The sequence below is a fragment of the Bison bison genome, unplaced genomic scaffold (genome assembly GCF_000754665.1).
Source record: "Bison bison bison isolate TAMUID 2011002044 unplaced genomic scaffold, Bison_UMD1.0 scf7180017864491, whole genome shotgun sequence".
In the NCBI taxonomy this organism is placed as follows: Eukaryota; Metazoa; Chordata; class Mammalia; order Artiodactyla; family Bovidae; genus Bison; species Bison bison.
This window is the reverse complement of record NW_011495050.1, coordinates 14,833,399-14,845,804: the sequence shown is the minus strand read 5'-3', so window position 1 is coordinate 14,845,804 and position 12,406 is coordinate 14,833,399. Positions and strand designations below refer to the sequence as shown.

Sequence of the window (12,406 nt, the reverse complement as noted above, 5' to 3'; positions counted from 1 at the left end):
CTCTCATCTCATCCTCTGTCATCCCCTTCTCCTTCTGCCCTCAATTTTTCCCAGCATCAGGGTCTTTTCAAATGAGTCAGCTCTTAGCATCAGGTGGCCAAAATATTGTAGTTTCAGCTTCAACATCAGTCCTTCCAATGAACACCCAGGACTGATCTCCTTTAGGATGGACTGGTTGGATCTCCTCGCAGTCCAAGGGACTCTCAAGAGTCTTCTCCAGCACCACAATTCAAAAGCATCAATTCTTCAGCATTCAGCTTTCTTTATAGTCCAACTCACTTAATATAAAATAAAAATGATGATAAACACTTTGGAGGATTAGTTGGAGTATTAGCAGTAGTTAGGTAAAGCACCTAGCTCATATGTTCACCTGCCTGATATTAGATAGGTAGGCAGTAAAGAATTTTTCTGAAACTGTCAGAATGACCACCACTTGTGTAGTTTCACTTTTAACAGTCTTATTGAAGCGTTTCCTTCATTCTGCATATTTGATACAAGTTTGAACAAGAAAGCTCAAGGGTTCCATCTTCCTACACATGGAGTACACAGCTGATTTCTCTTTCTGTGTACCCTGGTGAGGCCAAAGAATTTCTTCTAGATTTTTTTATTTTTCTTTTTGCTTGGCTGTGTTCCAACCTTGGAAACAACTGGGATTAAGTCAGAGATCAACAAGTACCTTAAAATCTGGTCAGCTGACCGTATCTTTACACCAAAAGATGCAGTTACATATTTGATTCAGCTGAAGGAATTTGCATTATGACATCTTTCCCAGTCTTACTCTTTTTATTTTTTTGAGCAGAAGTGGCAGGAAACATACTGGAGGAATCCAATAAAAAACAAGTTGACAATTACATCTCTCAGTTTGTCAATACCAACCTTGTGTTTGTGGTAAATATTAATGCTTCCCATTTCTTGAGTTTTTGGTTGCATAATTTCAATTATATGAGCCAGCTACTGATCTCTTACTTCTAAGTGCTATCTCCTTGAGGTAAGGAACAAAACCAAGTATTGAGATTAGGACAGCATCCAATCAAAAAAAAAAAATTCTAAAAATTGCAAACTGGAAGCTTCCTGGAGTCGCCCCCCTCTAGACTGTTAGGTAAACAAACACTAGAGCAAGTGTCATTAATCCTGCTCCTGCTTTGTGCCTTTCACCATTCAGGGGAGAAAAAAGTGACTCTAATGCGGCCAGCCTTCTATTTTCAATCCTACAACTGATGCAGTCAGTTTGTCTGGATGCAGATCAGCAGGACCTCTCAGCATGACTGTGTAGTATAATCCTGTCTATAAAATATTCCTCCATGTTCTGCCAAAGAAGTGGTGGGCTCTTTGCAGGGCTCACTGACTTGGCAGCTGAAGCTCCATCATACTCAAAACTAGTAAGTCACACACCCAGACACAACTTCTGACATTCCTTGGGGAGGAAGCAAAGCTTAATTTAGATAATCCCCTTTGCAAAGTGTATTAGCTGATCCAAACCAGACCTGGCCAACTAATGGCATGTTGTTCTTACATTTCAGAGATGCTTCGATGCAGAAATAGCTTCTTGTTGCATTTGAGTATTAAGATTCATTTAAGGAATAGGAGGAATGATCAATAAACTATTTTAAAATATATAAACAGCTTTGTGCTTGACCTTGACCTTTGATCCACTTAAATGGTGGGGGGCGGGGGGGGGCATATTTCTTCGTTGTTCTAGAAAGACCTTGGCAGAGTTTCTCCAATTCCATTTCACATACGAAAATAAATAATAACAATAAACATAACAGGGAAAGTATGCTGTGTATCACAAATACGTATTTCTGGTTTGTATAAAGAAAAACACTTTTTTTCGAAGTGGTTTGTGGAAGAATATACTTGGTTTAAGAATAGATGTCCCACCAACACTCCATTGCACACATGGATCCATCAACAGAAGACACAGCTAATTACAGAGATATAGAAATGCTAGAAGATTCAGCACTTTGATAGAAAAATACCCCCAGGAGCCACATGTGCAGCAACATCACACTTGAGGGTCAATGCATGTAAATTTTTTACAGCATGTGCACAGAAATGAATTTCAAGCTAAAACCTAAATCCTTGAATACATTTTGAAATGCTTGTACTGCTAGAAAATGGAACTGCTATAATCTTGAAAAAAGAAGGAAAAAAGAGAAAGGATGACTCTGAGCAGGAGGGAGGGAAAGAGAGGAGAGAGACAAGGAGAGATGGAAAGAGCTGAGTACAAGTGACACTTAGGAAAGTCATTTCACTTTGTAGGAAAGGGTGAGCCCTTTCAGGCTTCCCAGTTTCTTTAAAGTATCCTGACAGCTACAGTGTTAGATACGGACAAAGAGACGACATGCATGTCAGCAGGTGGAGGACTGAATAGCTTAAATTCATGTTGATGACTTTCTTTTTAAACAAAGAAACCACGTGTGGTAACACACTTAATGTGAGATAAATCAAAACCATCCTAGGATACATCTATAAAATGAAATAATATGTAGTTTTTAAGAATTATACTGGAGGAATCTCCGAAGAAGGCTGCAAAACAGTGTGTACAGCATGATACAACTTTTTAAGAAAATATATTTATGTTTTTTTTACAGCAACATATGAAGCTCTCTCAATGTGATGGGGTCATGGTTTTTAATTTTCTTCTGAAATTTCTCATTTTCTACAGTAAATTTGTGTTATTTATAGAATTCTAAAAACAACCTAAAAATAAGGCAAAACTGTCATTATTTTACTTCTTCATTCAAAGACAAATCTTTCACAATAGCATCTTGAAACATGATTATAAATGAGGTGTCCTTTTAGTAACAAAGTTAAAGCATGGTAGGACCCTAAATCAAGGGATAGGTGCAGTAAAGTATACCTGTCACATGTATGTCTCTGGTTACTGTGAATCTGCAGTGAGGTACTTTTAAACAGGATTTTCAATTCCAGAACATTTCATCATGCAACTAGTTCAGGGTCAAGTCCTATTGAGTTTATTTATAGTTACACAGTTTACCCTATGACACAGTACAAAGATAAATGAATGTAGAACTTAGAAATACAAGTCACAGAGCATGCAGTGACCCCATTTGGACTCTATACCAAAGTCATGTTTATCTTCTTCATGTAAAAGTTTAATTATAATCATTGTCATTAAAGTCTACACTTAGCATAAAGTTGGGAATTCCTTCTAGGTTGCAGGCGGTATTGTGAGAATGTGCCATAGTGGAAAAGATAGGATTAGGAACAAAGAACATGGATTACGTTCCCAGTTGTGCCACCGGAAGCCGTGTGACCTTGGATAGATCACTCACTTCCACTGAGTCTGTTTCCTCATCTATAAGGTGAAGAGGAGAACTAGAAGTTCATTGTAGGTGTTTTTTTGGTTTGGAATATGGTGGAAACTCCTGTTCCACCAAGACAACGGTATTGAACTAGTTTGTAGAAACACAATGATCTTTAAATCAAATAATACATAAGAACTGAAACTTCTTCAAGCTGTCCAAATATCCAGAAGAAAATACAGTTAGTATAAAATATATTTGTCTTACAGAGGTCAGCATTTTGACTGAATTGTCCATCATGAATATTAGTAATTTCAAAATAATGAGTTTATAAATCATCCTGGTTGCAAGATCTGTAAGACCCATTTCACTTACCTGAGATGATTAATTGTTTATAAAATATATCTATCAGTTCAGTCAATTCAGTCGCTCAGTTGTGTTTGATTCTTTGCAATCCCAACTGCAGCATGCCAGGCTTCTCTGTCCATCAACAACTCCCGGAGCCTACTCAAATTCATGTCCATCACGTCAGTGATGCCATCCAACCATCTCATCCTCTGTCATCTCCTTCTCCTGCCTTCAATCTTTCCCAGCCTCAGGGTCTTTTCTAATGAGTCAGTTCTTAGCATCAGGTGGTCAAAGTATTGAAGTTTCAGTTTCAGCATCAGTTATTCCAATGAATATTCAGGACTGATTTCCTTTAGGATGGACTGGCTGGATTTCCTTGTTCTCCAAGGAAATCTCGAGTCTTCTCTAATTAGACTTCAAAAGCATCAGTTCTTTGGCACGCAGCTTTTTTTACAGTCCAACTCTCACATCCATACAAGACTACTGGAAAAATCAGAGCTTTGACTAGATGGACCTCTGTTGGCAAAGTACTGTCTCTGCTTTTTAATATACTGTCTGCTGCTGCTGCTAAGTCACTTCAGTCGTGTTCAACTCTGTGCGACCCCAGACGGCAGCCTACCAGGCTCCTCCGTCCCTGGGGCTCTCCAGGCAAGAACACTAGAGTGGGTTGCCATTTCCTTCTCTAATGCATTAAAGTGAAAAGTGAAAGTGAAGTCGCTCAGTCATGTCCGACTCTTAGCGACCCCATGGACTGCAGCCCACCAGGCTCCTCCATCCATGGGATTTTCCAGGCAAGAGTACTGGAGTGGGATGCAATTGCCTTCTCCAATATGTTGTCTACGATGGTCATAAGTTTTCTTCCAAGGAGCAAGAGTCTTTTAATTTCATGGCTGCAATCACCATCTGCAGTGATTTTGGAGCCCCCCAAAATAAAGTCTGACTCTGTTTTCATTGTTTCCCCATCTATTTACCGTGAAGTTATGGGACCGGATGCCATGATCTTAGTTTTCTGAATGTTGAGTTTTAAGCCAACTTTTTCACTTTCCTCTTTCACTTTCATCAAGAGGCTCTTTAGTTCTTCTTTGCTTCTGCCATAAGGGTGGTATCATTTGCATATCTGAAGTTATTGATATTTCTCCAGCAATCTTGATTCCAGTTTGTGCTTCATCCAGCCTGGCATTTCACATGATGCACTCTGCATATAAGTTAAATAAGCAGGGGGACAATATACAGCCTTGACATATTCCTTTCCCTATTTGGACTCAGTCTCTTTTTCCATATCCAGTTATAACTGTTGCTTCTTGATCTGCATATAGATATCTCAGGAGGCAGGTCAGGTGGTCTGGTATTCCCATCTCTTGAAGAATTTTCCAGAGTTTGTTGTGATCCACACAGTCAAAGGCTTTGGCATAGTCTATAAAGCAGAAGTAGATATTTTTCTGGAACTCTCTTATTTTTCCAATGATCCAACAGATGTTGGCAATTTGATCTCTGGTTTCTTTGCCTTTTCTAAATCCAGCTTCAACACCTGGAAGTTCACAGTTCATGTACTGTTGAAGCCTGGCTTGGAGAATTTTGAGCAGTATTTTGCTATCGTGTGAGATAAGTGTAATTTTGCAATAGTTTGAACATTCTTTGGCATTGCCTTTCTTTGGGATTGGAATGAAAACTGACCTTTTCCAGTCCTGTGGCCACTGCTGAGTTTTCCAAATTTGCTGGCATCTTGAGTGCAGCACTTTCACAGCATCATCTTTTAGGATTTGAAATAGCTCAACTGGAATTCTATCACCTCCACTAGCTTTGTTCATAGTGATGCTTCCTCAGGCCCACTTGACTTCACATCCCAGGATGTCTGGCTCTAGGTGAGTGATCACAACATCATGATTATCTGGGTAATCAAGATCTTTTTTGTATAGTTCTTCTGTGTATTCTTGCCACCTCTTCTTAATATCTTCTGCTTCTGTTAGGTCTATACCATTTCTGTCCTTTATTGTGCCCATCTTTGCATGACATATTCCCTTGGTATCTCTAATATTCTTGAAGAGATCTCTAGTCTTTCCCATTCTATTGTTTCCTCTATTTCTTTGCATTGATCACTGAGGAAGGCTTTATCTCTCCTTGCTATTCTTTGGAACTCTGCATTCAAATGGGTATATCTTTCCTTTTGTCCTTTCCCTTTAGCTTCTCTTCTTTTCTCAGCTATTTGTAAGGCCTCTTCACACAACCGTTTTGCCTTTTTGCATTTCTTTTCCTTGGGGATGGTCTTGATCACTTCCTCCTGTATGATGTCAGGAACCTCTGTCCATAGATCTTCAGTTACTCTGTCTATCAGATCTAATCCCTTTTTATCAATTTGTCTATAGAGCTAACCAAAGAAATGTATTATGTTCAGAGTTAATGACCTTAAATGGGGGGTGAGGGGAGACAGCTCTTGAACCAGTTTGATAGGGAAGTAATTTTCTGAAAAGAAAATGTGCTTCTCTCTAGTGCAAGAACTCTGAATTCAACCATCTTGTAGGTCTGTAAATGGTTGAGGGCAGATAAAGTGATAATTCAATTTAGAGTTTCAGAGGGTCTATTTTTTTCACTATCACTATAGATTTTGGTTCTACTGAAACTTAATATTTTCTGTTACCAAATTTGGTCATAGAATTATTTTTTGTGGATATAGTAAGATTTGAACAACAGAATATTAGATAAATTAGTGTTAAAAGTTATAAAAAGCAAATATTTCAAGAGTGAAAGCTATAGTATTAATCTTATTTTTGCCATACTTGCTATAGTCACCTTAGACTCTCATTTATTTTTATATTAAAAATTAATTTGCCTCTGTATTTTTTCAAATTACATCCATCTTAAGAGGTGGCAGAAGGTGGAGGATATAAGCACATATGTTCATATTTTTGCAATACAACAACCCTCACCTGTTTTTCTCATGAATCTTTAAGATTTCATTTGTCTGTTGAAGAAGTTGTTTCTCTAGCTTGTAGGTTGATAATGAATTCTCCAGCAGTTGTATTTCAAGTCGAGATGTTTGATTTAGTACCTTAAGATAAAAGATAAAAACTTTTAAATCTTCATAAAGAGTCAAAATTATTATTTTGGGTTTTTTATTTAGCTGTGTTTTCTTTTCAAATACTATTTCTCTAGGATAATAAAATGGTCTACATTCTACTAAAAAATGCTTTACATGTCTCAAACATTATATTTGTTCAAGACTGAACTGCAACTGAATGAGAAAACTGAGTTGTTAAAACCATTTTCATATTTAAATTTTCATGTCCTCAATCCCTACATGACTTAGCAACTAAAATACCACCACCACAATCCCTAGGATAGCCCACTGTGCTAGCTGCCTTATATGTGTGTGTATATATATCTCCAATATTTACAAGTATAAGATAATTGTTACTACAAGGTCTTAGGTACTGTATATAACTAAGAATAACTAATAGGCATGTAAAACATATCTTACTTGTCCCATCACCTAGCAAAAATTGGTTAGAAATGTACAAACATCTCATGATACAGTTTAGACAGATTCATGAGCACAATTTACTGAACACTTATCACATTAGAGAGTTCCAGAAAAACCTATTTCTGCTTTATTGACTAGGCAAAAGCCTTTGACTGTGTGGATCACAATAAACTGTGGAAATTCTGAAAGAGATGGGAATACCAGACCACCTGACCTGCTCCTGAGAAACCTATATGCAGGTCAGGAAGCAACAGTTAGAACTGGACATGGAACAACAGACTGGTTCCAAATAGCAAAAGGAGTACGTCAAGGCTGTATATTGTCACCCTGCTTATTTAACTTCTATGCAGAGTACATCATGAGAAATGCTGGGCTGGAAGAAGCACAAGCTGGAATCAAGATTGCCAGGAGAAATACCAATCACCTCAGATATGCAGATGACACCACCCTTATGGCAGAAAGTGAAGAGGAACTAAAAAGCCTCTTGATGAAAGTGAAAGAGGAGAGTGAAAAAGTTGGCTTAAAGCTCAACATTCAGAAAACTAAGGTCATGGCATCTGGTCCCATCACTTCATGGCAAATAGATGGGGAAACAGTGGAAACAGTGTTGGACTTTATTTTGAGGGGTTCCAAAATCACTGCAGATGGTGACTGCAGCCATTAAATTGAAAGACGCTTACTCCTTGGAAGGAAAGTTACGACCAACCTAGATAGCATTTTGAAAAGCAGAGACATTACTTTGCCAACAAAGGTCTGTCTAGTCAAGGCTATGGTTTTTCCAGTAGTCATGTATGGATGTGAGAGTTGGACTGTGAAGACAGCTGAGCGCTGAAGAATTGATGCTTTTGAACTGTGGTGTTGTAGAAGACTCTTGAGAGTCCCTTGAACTGCAAGGAGATCCAACCAGTCCATTCTAAAAGAGATCAGTCCGAGTGTTCTTTGGAAGGAATGATGCTAAAGCTGAAACTCCAGTACTTTGGCCACCTCATGCGAACAGTTGACTCATTGGAAAAGACTCTGATGCTGGGAGGGATTGGGGGCAGGAGGAGAAGGGGATGACAGAGGATGAGATGGCTGGATGCATCACCGACTCCATGGACGTGAATTTGAGTGAACTCTGGGAGTTGGTGATGGACAGGGAGGCCTGGCGTGCTGCAATTCATGGGGTCGCAAAGAGTCAGACAGGACGAGCAACTGAACTGAACTGAACTGAACTGAAACATATCTTTGGGTGAGTTTTCTGTTTGTTTATTAACAAGAATGAAAATTTAGGAAATAATTAACTAGGGGATGAAACAGCTATATTTTTTGGTGAGATTTAGGACAGTGCTTGGCATAGACAGGACCCTCAATATTTATTGAATGAATGCATTCATTGTCTCATTAAGTCAAGCATATCATATGCCATTAAAATCTGTTTTCTCCTTTATTCTCTGTAGTCTCTGATCATACTTCCTAATATTCTCAAATACCAAAATTTTCATTTTACAGAGGACAGAATTTGGTCTTCATGTCTGAGAAGAACATGAGAAAACATTGAGAACAAAATGGAACCATCAAAAATTGAAAATTAAGTTGCCTATATCTAAGTCTGGAGACACTATAGCCCCTAATTTTTCTCTATGTTGTCCTACTTCCAGTCCCTGTGCTACATAGCAACCAGAGTGCTCTTCTAAAAAACACAAATCAGATGTCATGTCCTCTGTTAAATATGCTTGTGACTTCCCTTTAAAATCAGAACAAATTCCAGAGTTCTCAGCCTAACTTTCAAGGTCCTATGTGATCAGGACCCTGACTGCTTCTCAAATCTCACTTCTTTTCCATTCTCTTCCCTGATCATATGCCCCAATCACACTGGCCTTCTTACTGCTACCCCAACATGCCAAATTAATCTCCACCTCAGGGTCTTTGCAGTTTCCCCTGCCTAGAATGTCCATCCATTCCCAGATGCATGGGTGATTTATTCTTATAATTCAAGTCTTGTCTAAGGAGGTTCTGGCTAGTCTCTGTAAAGGAGCGCCCACATCATTGATCAGGTGGCCCTGTTTTACTTTTTAAATGAAATCATCCTGTCAGTTCACTCATATACTATCATTTCTGCCCCGTGAAGATGTCAGCTGCACAAAGGGAGGACTAGTTCACCTGAGGCCCTTGAAACCTCTGGAGCCCAGCATGAGGCCTGGAATCCTGGACATTCAGAGCTACTCGTTAGATGCTAACCAAAGGCTAGTGAGTCAGTTTTCAAGTTGGGTAATGCTCAGAGACAGAGTAACAGACCAGGTGAGCATCAAGCTGGACTTCCGTTTTAACAGTTCCAATCTAAAGCAGTGTCTGAATGTAGCAGAAACAGGGGAACAAATCTCAAATGTCCAGGCTAAGCTTTAGGTCATCTCAGGCCAATTTTGAAAACAAAAGGCAATCCCTTTTCTTCTCTCTCCATCACTTTAATCAAAGAGCTGCTTTATTTCAACTCTCTCCCTTGATGTATTAAAATAGGCCTGAAGTTCAAAAGCAGGCAACTGAAGAGAATTGTACAGGAAACTATGATAAATTGACCACTTTCTTTCTATGTGTCTATGGAACTTGCTGCTTAGCAATAATCTGAGTGTTCCATTAAAATGACAAAAGACATTTCCTTCTTTAGCCTAAACATGTTCCAAAAGCACATATCAGAAAGAAAGAGAGAAAGAAGGGGAAAACATAAAAGGGGAATGAGAGGAAAGGAGAGGACAGAAGCGGGAAGGAAAGGGGAAAGTGAAGAGTATGTAACACAAGCCCTCAAGAAACAATTTCAAAGCATAAATTTTTCACAATACACCATACAGTAAGGAAGATATGGGCTTCCCAGGTGGCTCAGTGGTAAAGAATCCACCTGCAGTGCAGGAGAAATGAGTTCAATTCTTGGGTCAGGAAGATCCCTTGGAGAAGGAAATGGTAACCCACTCCAGTATTTCTGCCTAGTAAATCCCATGAACAGAGACGCCTGGTGGGCTACAGTCCATGGAGTCACAAAGAGTTGGATATGACTTAGCAACTAAAGAAACAAGAAAAAATAATCTAAGACTTGGAACTGAGGATTTATAGACTATAAAATTTCGGTTCTTTCTTTAAAAAATAAGCAAAATTTTAAAAATAAAAATTAGGATTTTCTTAAAGAAAGTGAGCTAGATAATTTCATCCAGCTTCCCTTTAATACTTAAGTTCCTCTAACTTTTCTTAAAAGGAAAATATTCCACATAAAAAAATTCCTTTGACTGGCATATTAACTTTAAAATCTGCCTTGCTGTACGATTCTCTTTTCTTTACTTTAACTATGTTTTTCAAAAAAAAAAAAAAAAAATAGAACACAAGGTATGATGACTCAGCAATTAGACTTTTACAGAAGAATGAAGGCTAATATACATACATGGAAGGAGAGTTAGAAGTTAGTTAGATGATCACCATTTTACAAAATCAAGGAAATAATTTATTTGGTCAGTGATGGGTAGTGTGACAATGTATCAGTCTACAGGGCTTTTGCTAATTTCCAAGGGGAAAGTGGACAATTGGAATGGAGAACTATAGGGTCTTTTTACCCTAACCAACTTAAAATTAGTGTTACCTAGATGGTGGCAAGCTGGCATTTCTGTCTCCTGATGAGATAAAATAAGAAGTGACTAGTAATTCTACAAAGCACACCCACCACCATGTCCAACTTAACCCAATTAAGCCTGTAGACTTAACTTTCAGTTAAAAAAAATACAGGGGATGGAAAAGTAAATTAAAAACATATCATAAAGAAATATTCAGACAAATTAAGAATATGAGACACTATACAGAACAACTGACCAAGTACCTTTAAAATCTCAAGAAAAATAAAAAGTTAAACAGAAAGACAAATAGTATATGTTATCACTTATATGAAGAATCTAAAAAAACAAACTAGTGAATATAACAAAAAAGAAACAGACTCACAGTTATAGAGAACAATTTAGTGGTTACCAGTGGGGAGAAGGAAGTGAGGAAGGGTCAAGATAGGGGTAGGGGACTAAGGAGTACAAACTATTATATATAAAACAAATGGATCTTCCCTGGTAGTTCAGCAGTAAAGAGTGCCTGCAACGCAGGAGATGACCCAGGTTCAATCCCTGGGTCAGGAAGATACCCTGGAGAAGGGCAGGACAACCCATTCCAGTATTCTTAGTAGAGAATCCCATGGATAGAGCCTGGTGGACTACACAGTCCATAGGGTCACAAAGAGTCAGACAATGACTGAAGCGACTGAGCGTGCACGCACACATAAAATAAATGTTAAAATGATACACTGTACAACACAGGGAATAGAGGTGATAATTTATAACTTCAAATGAAGTATAATCTTTAAAAATTGTGAATCATTATGCTGTATGTTGACTTCCTTGCCTGGAAAATCCCATGGACAGAGGAGCCTGGTAGGCTACAGCCCATGGGGGTCGCAAAGAGTCAGCCATGACTGAGCGACTTCACTTTATGCTGTACACCTGAAACTTATATACTATTGTAAATCAACTATACTTCAATTTAAAAAAAATGTAACATTGCTCCAAATTAAGAGAGACTATTAAGTGGTAAAAAATAAAGTTCATCGCAGCACTGTTTATAATAGCCAGGACATGGAAGTAACTTAGATGTCCATCAGCAGATGAATGGATAAGAAAGCTGTGGTACATATACACAATGGAGTATTACTCAGCCATTAAAAAGAATACATTTGAATCAGTTCTAATGAGGTGGATGAAACTGGAGCCGATTATACAGAGTGAAGTAAGCCAGAAAGAAAAACACCAATATAGTATACTAATGCATATATATGGAATTCAGAAAGATGGTAACAATAACCCTATATGGGAGACAGCAAGAGACACTGATGTATAGAACAGTCTTTTGGACTCTGTGGGAGAGGGAGAGGGTGGGATGATTTGGGAGAATGGCATTGAAACATGTATAATATCATATAAGAAATGAAACGCCAGTCCAGGTTCGATGCAGGATACAGGATGCTTGGGGCTGGTGCACTAGGATGACCCAGAGGGATGGTACAGGGAGGGAGGTGAGGGGGGGTTCAGGATGGGGAGCACATGTATACCCGTGGTGGCTTCATGTTGATGTATGGCAAAACCAATATAATATTGTAAAATAATTAGCCTCCACTTAAAATAAATAAATTTAAATTAAAAAAAATAAAAAAATAAAATGCCAATAAAATTTTTGGTAAAAAGTTGAGGAAATCTGTGAAAATTAGATAATCTTAGAGAATTATTATTAATAATATATCAATAATCTATATGTAGAT

The 12,406-nt window shown here is 38.2% G+C and overlaps 1 protein-coding gene across 1 annotated transcript in view; it reads right to left on the bottom strand.

Annotated features, from left to right (window-relative positions):
* The window catches only part of ANGPT1 (angiopoietin 1), a 299,772-nt gene that overhangs the window by 93,624 nt on the left and 193,742 nt on the right, over positions 1–12,406 (bottom strand). The window contains exon 3 of the mRNA XM_010863464.1: positions 6,542–6,663. Within this exon, the coding sequence (XP_010861766.1) occupies positions 6,542–6,663 (122 nt within the window). The remainder of the gene's footprint in view (positions 1–6,541; positions 6,664–12,406) is intronic.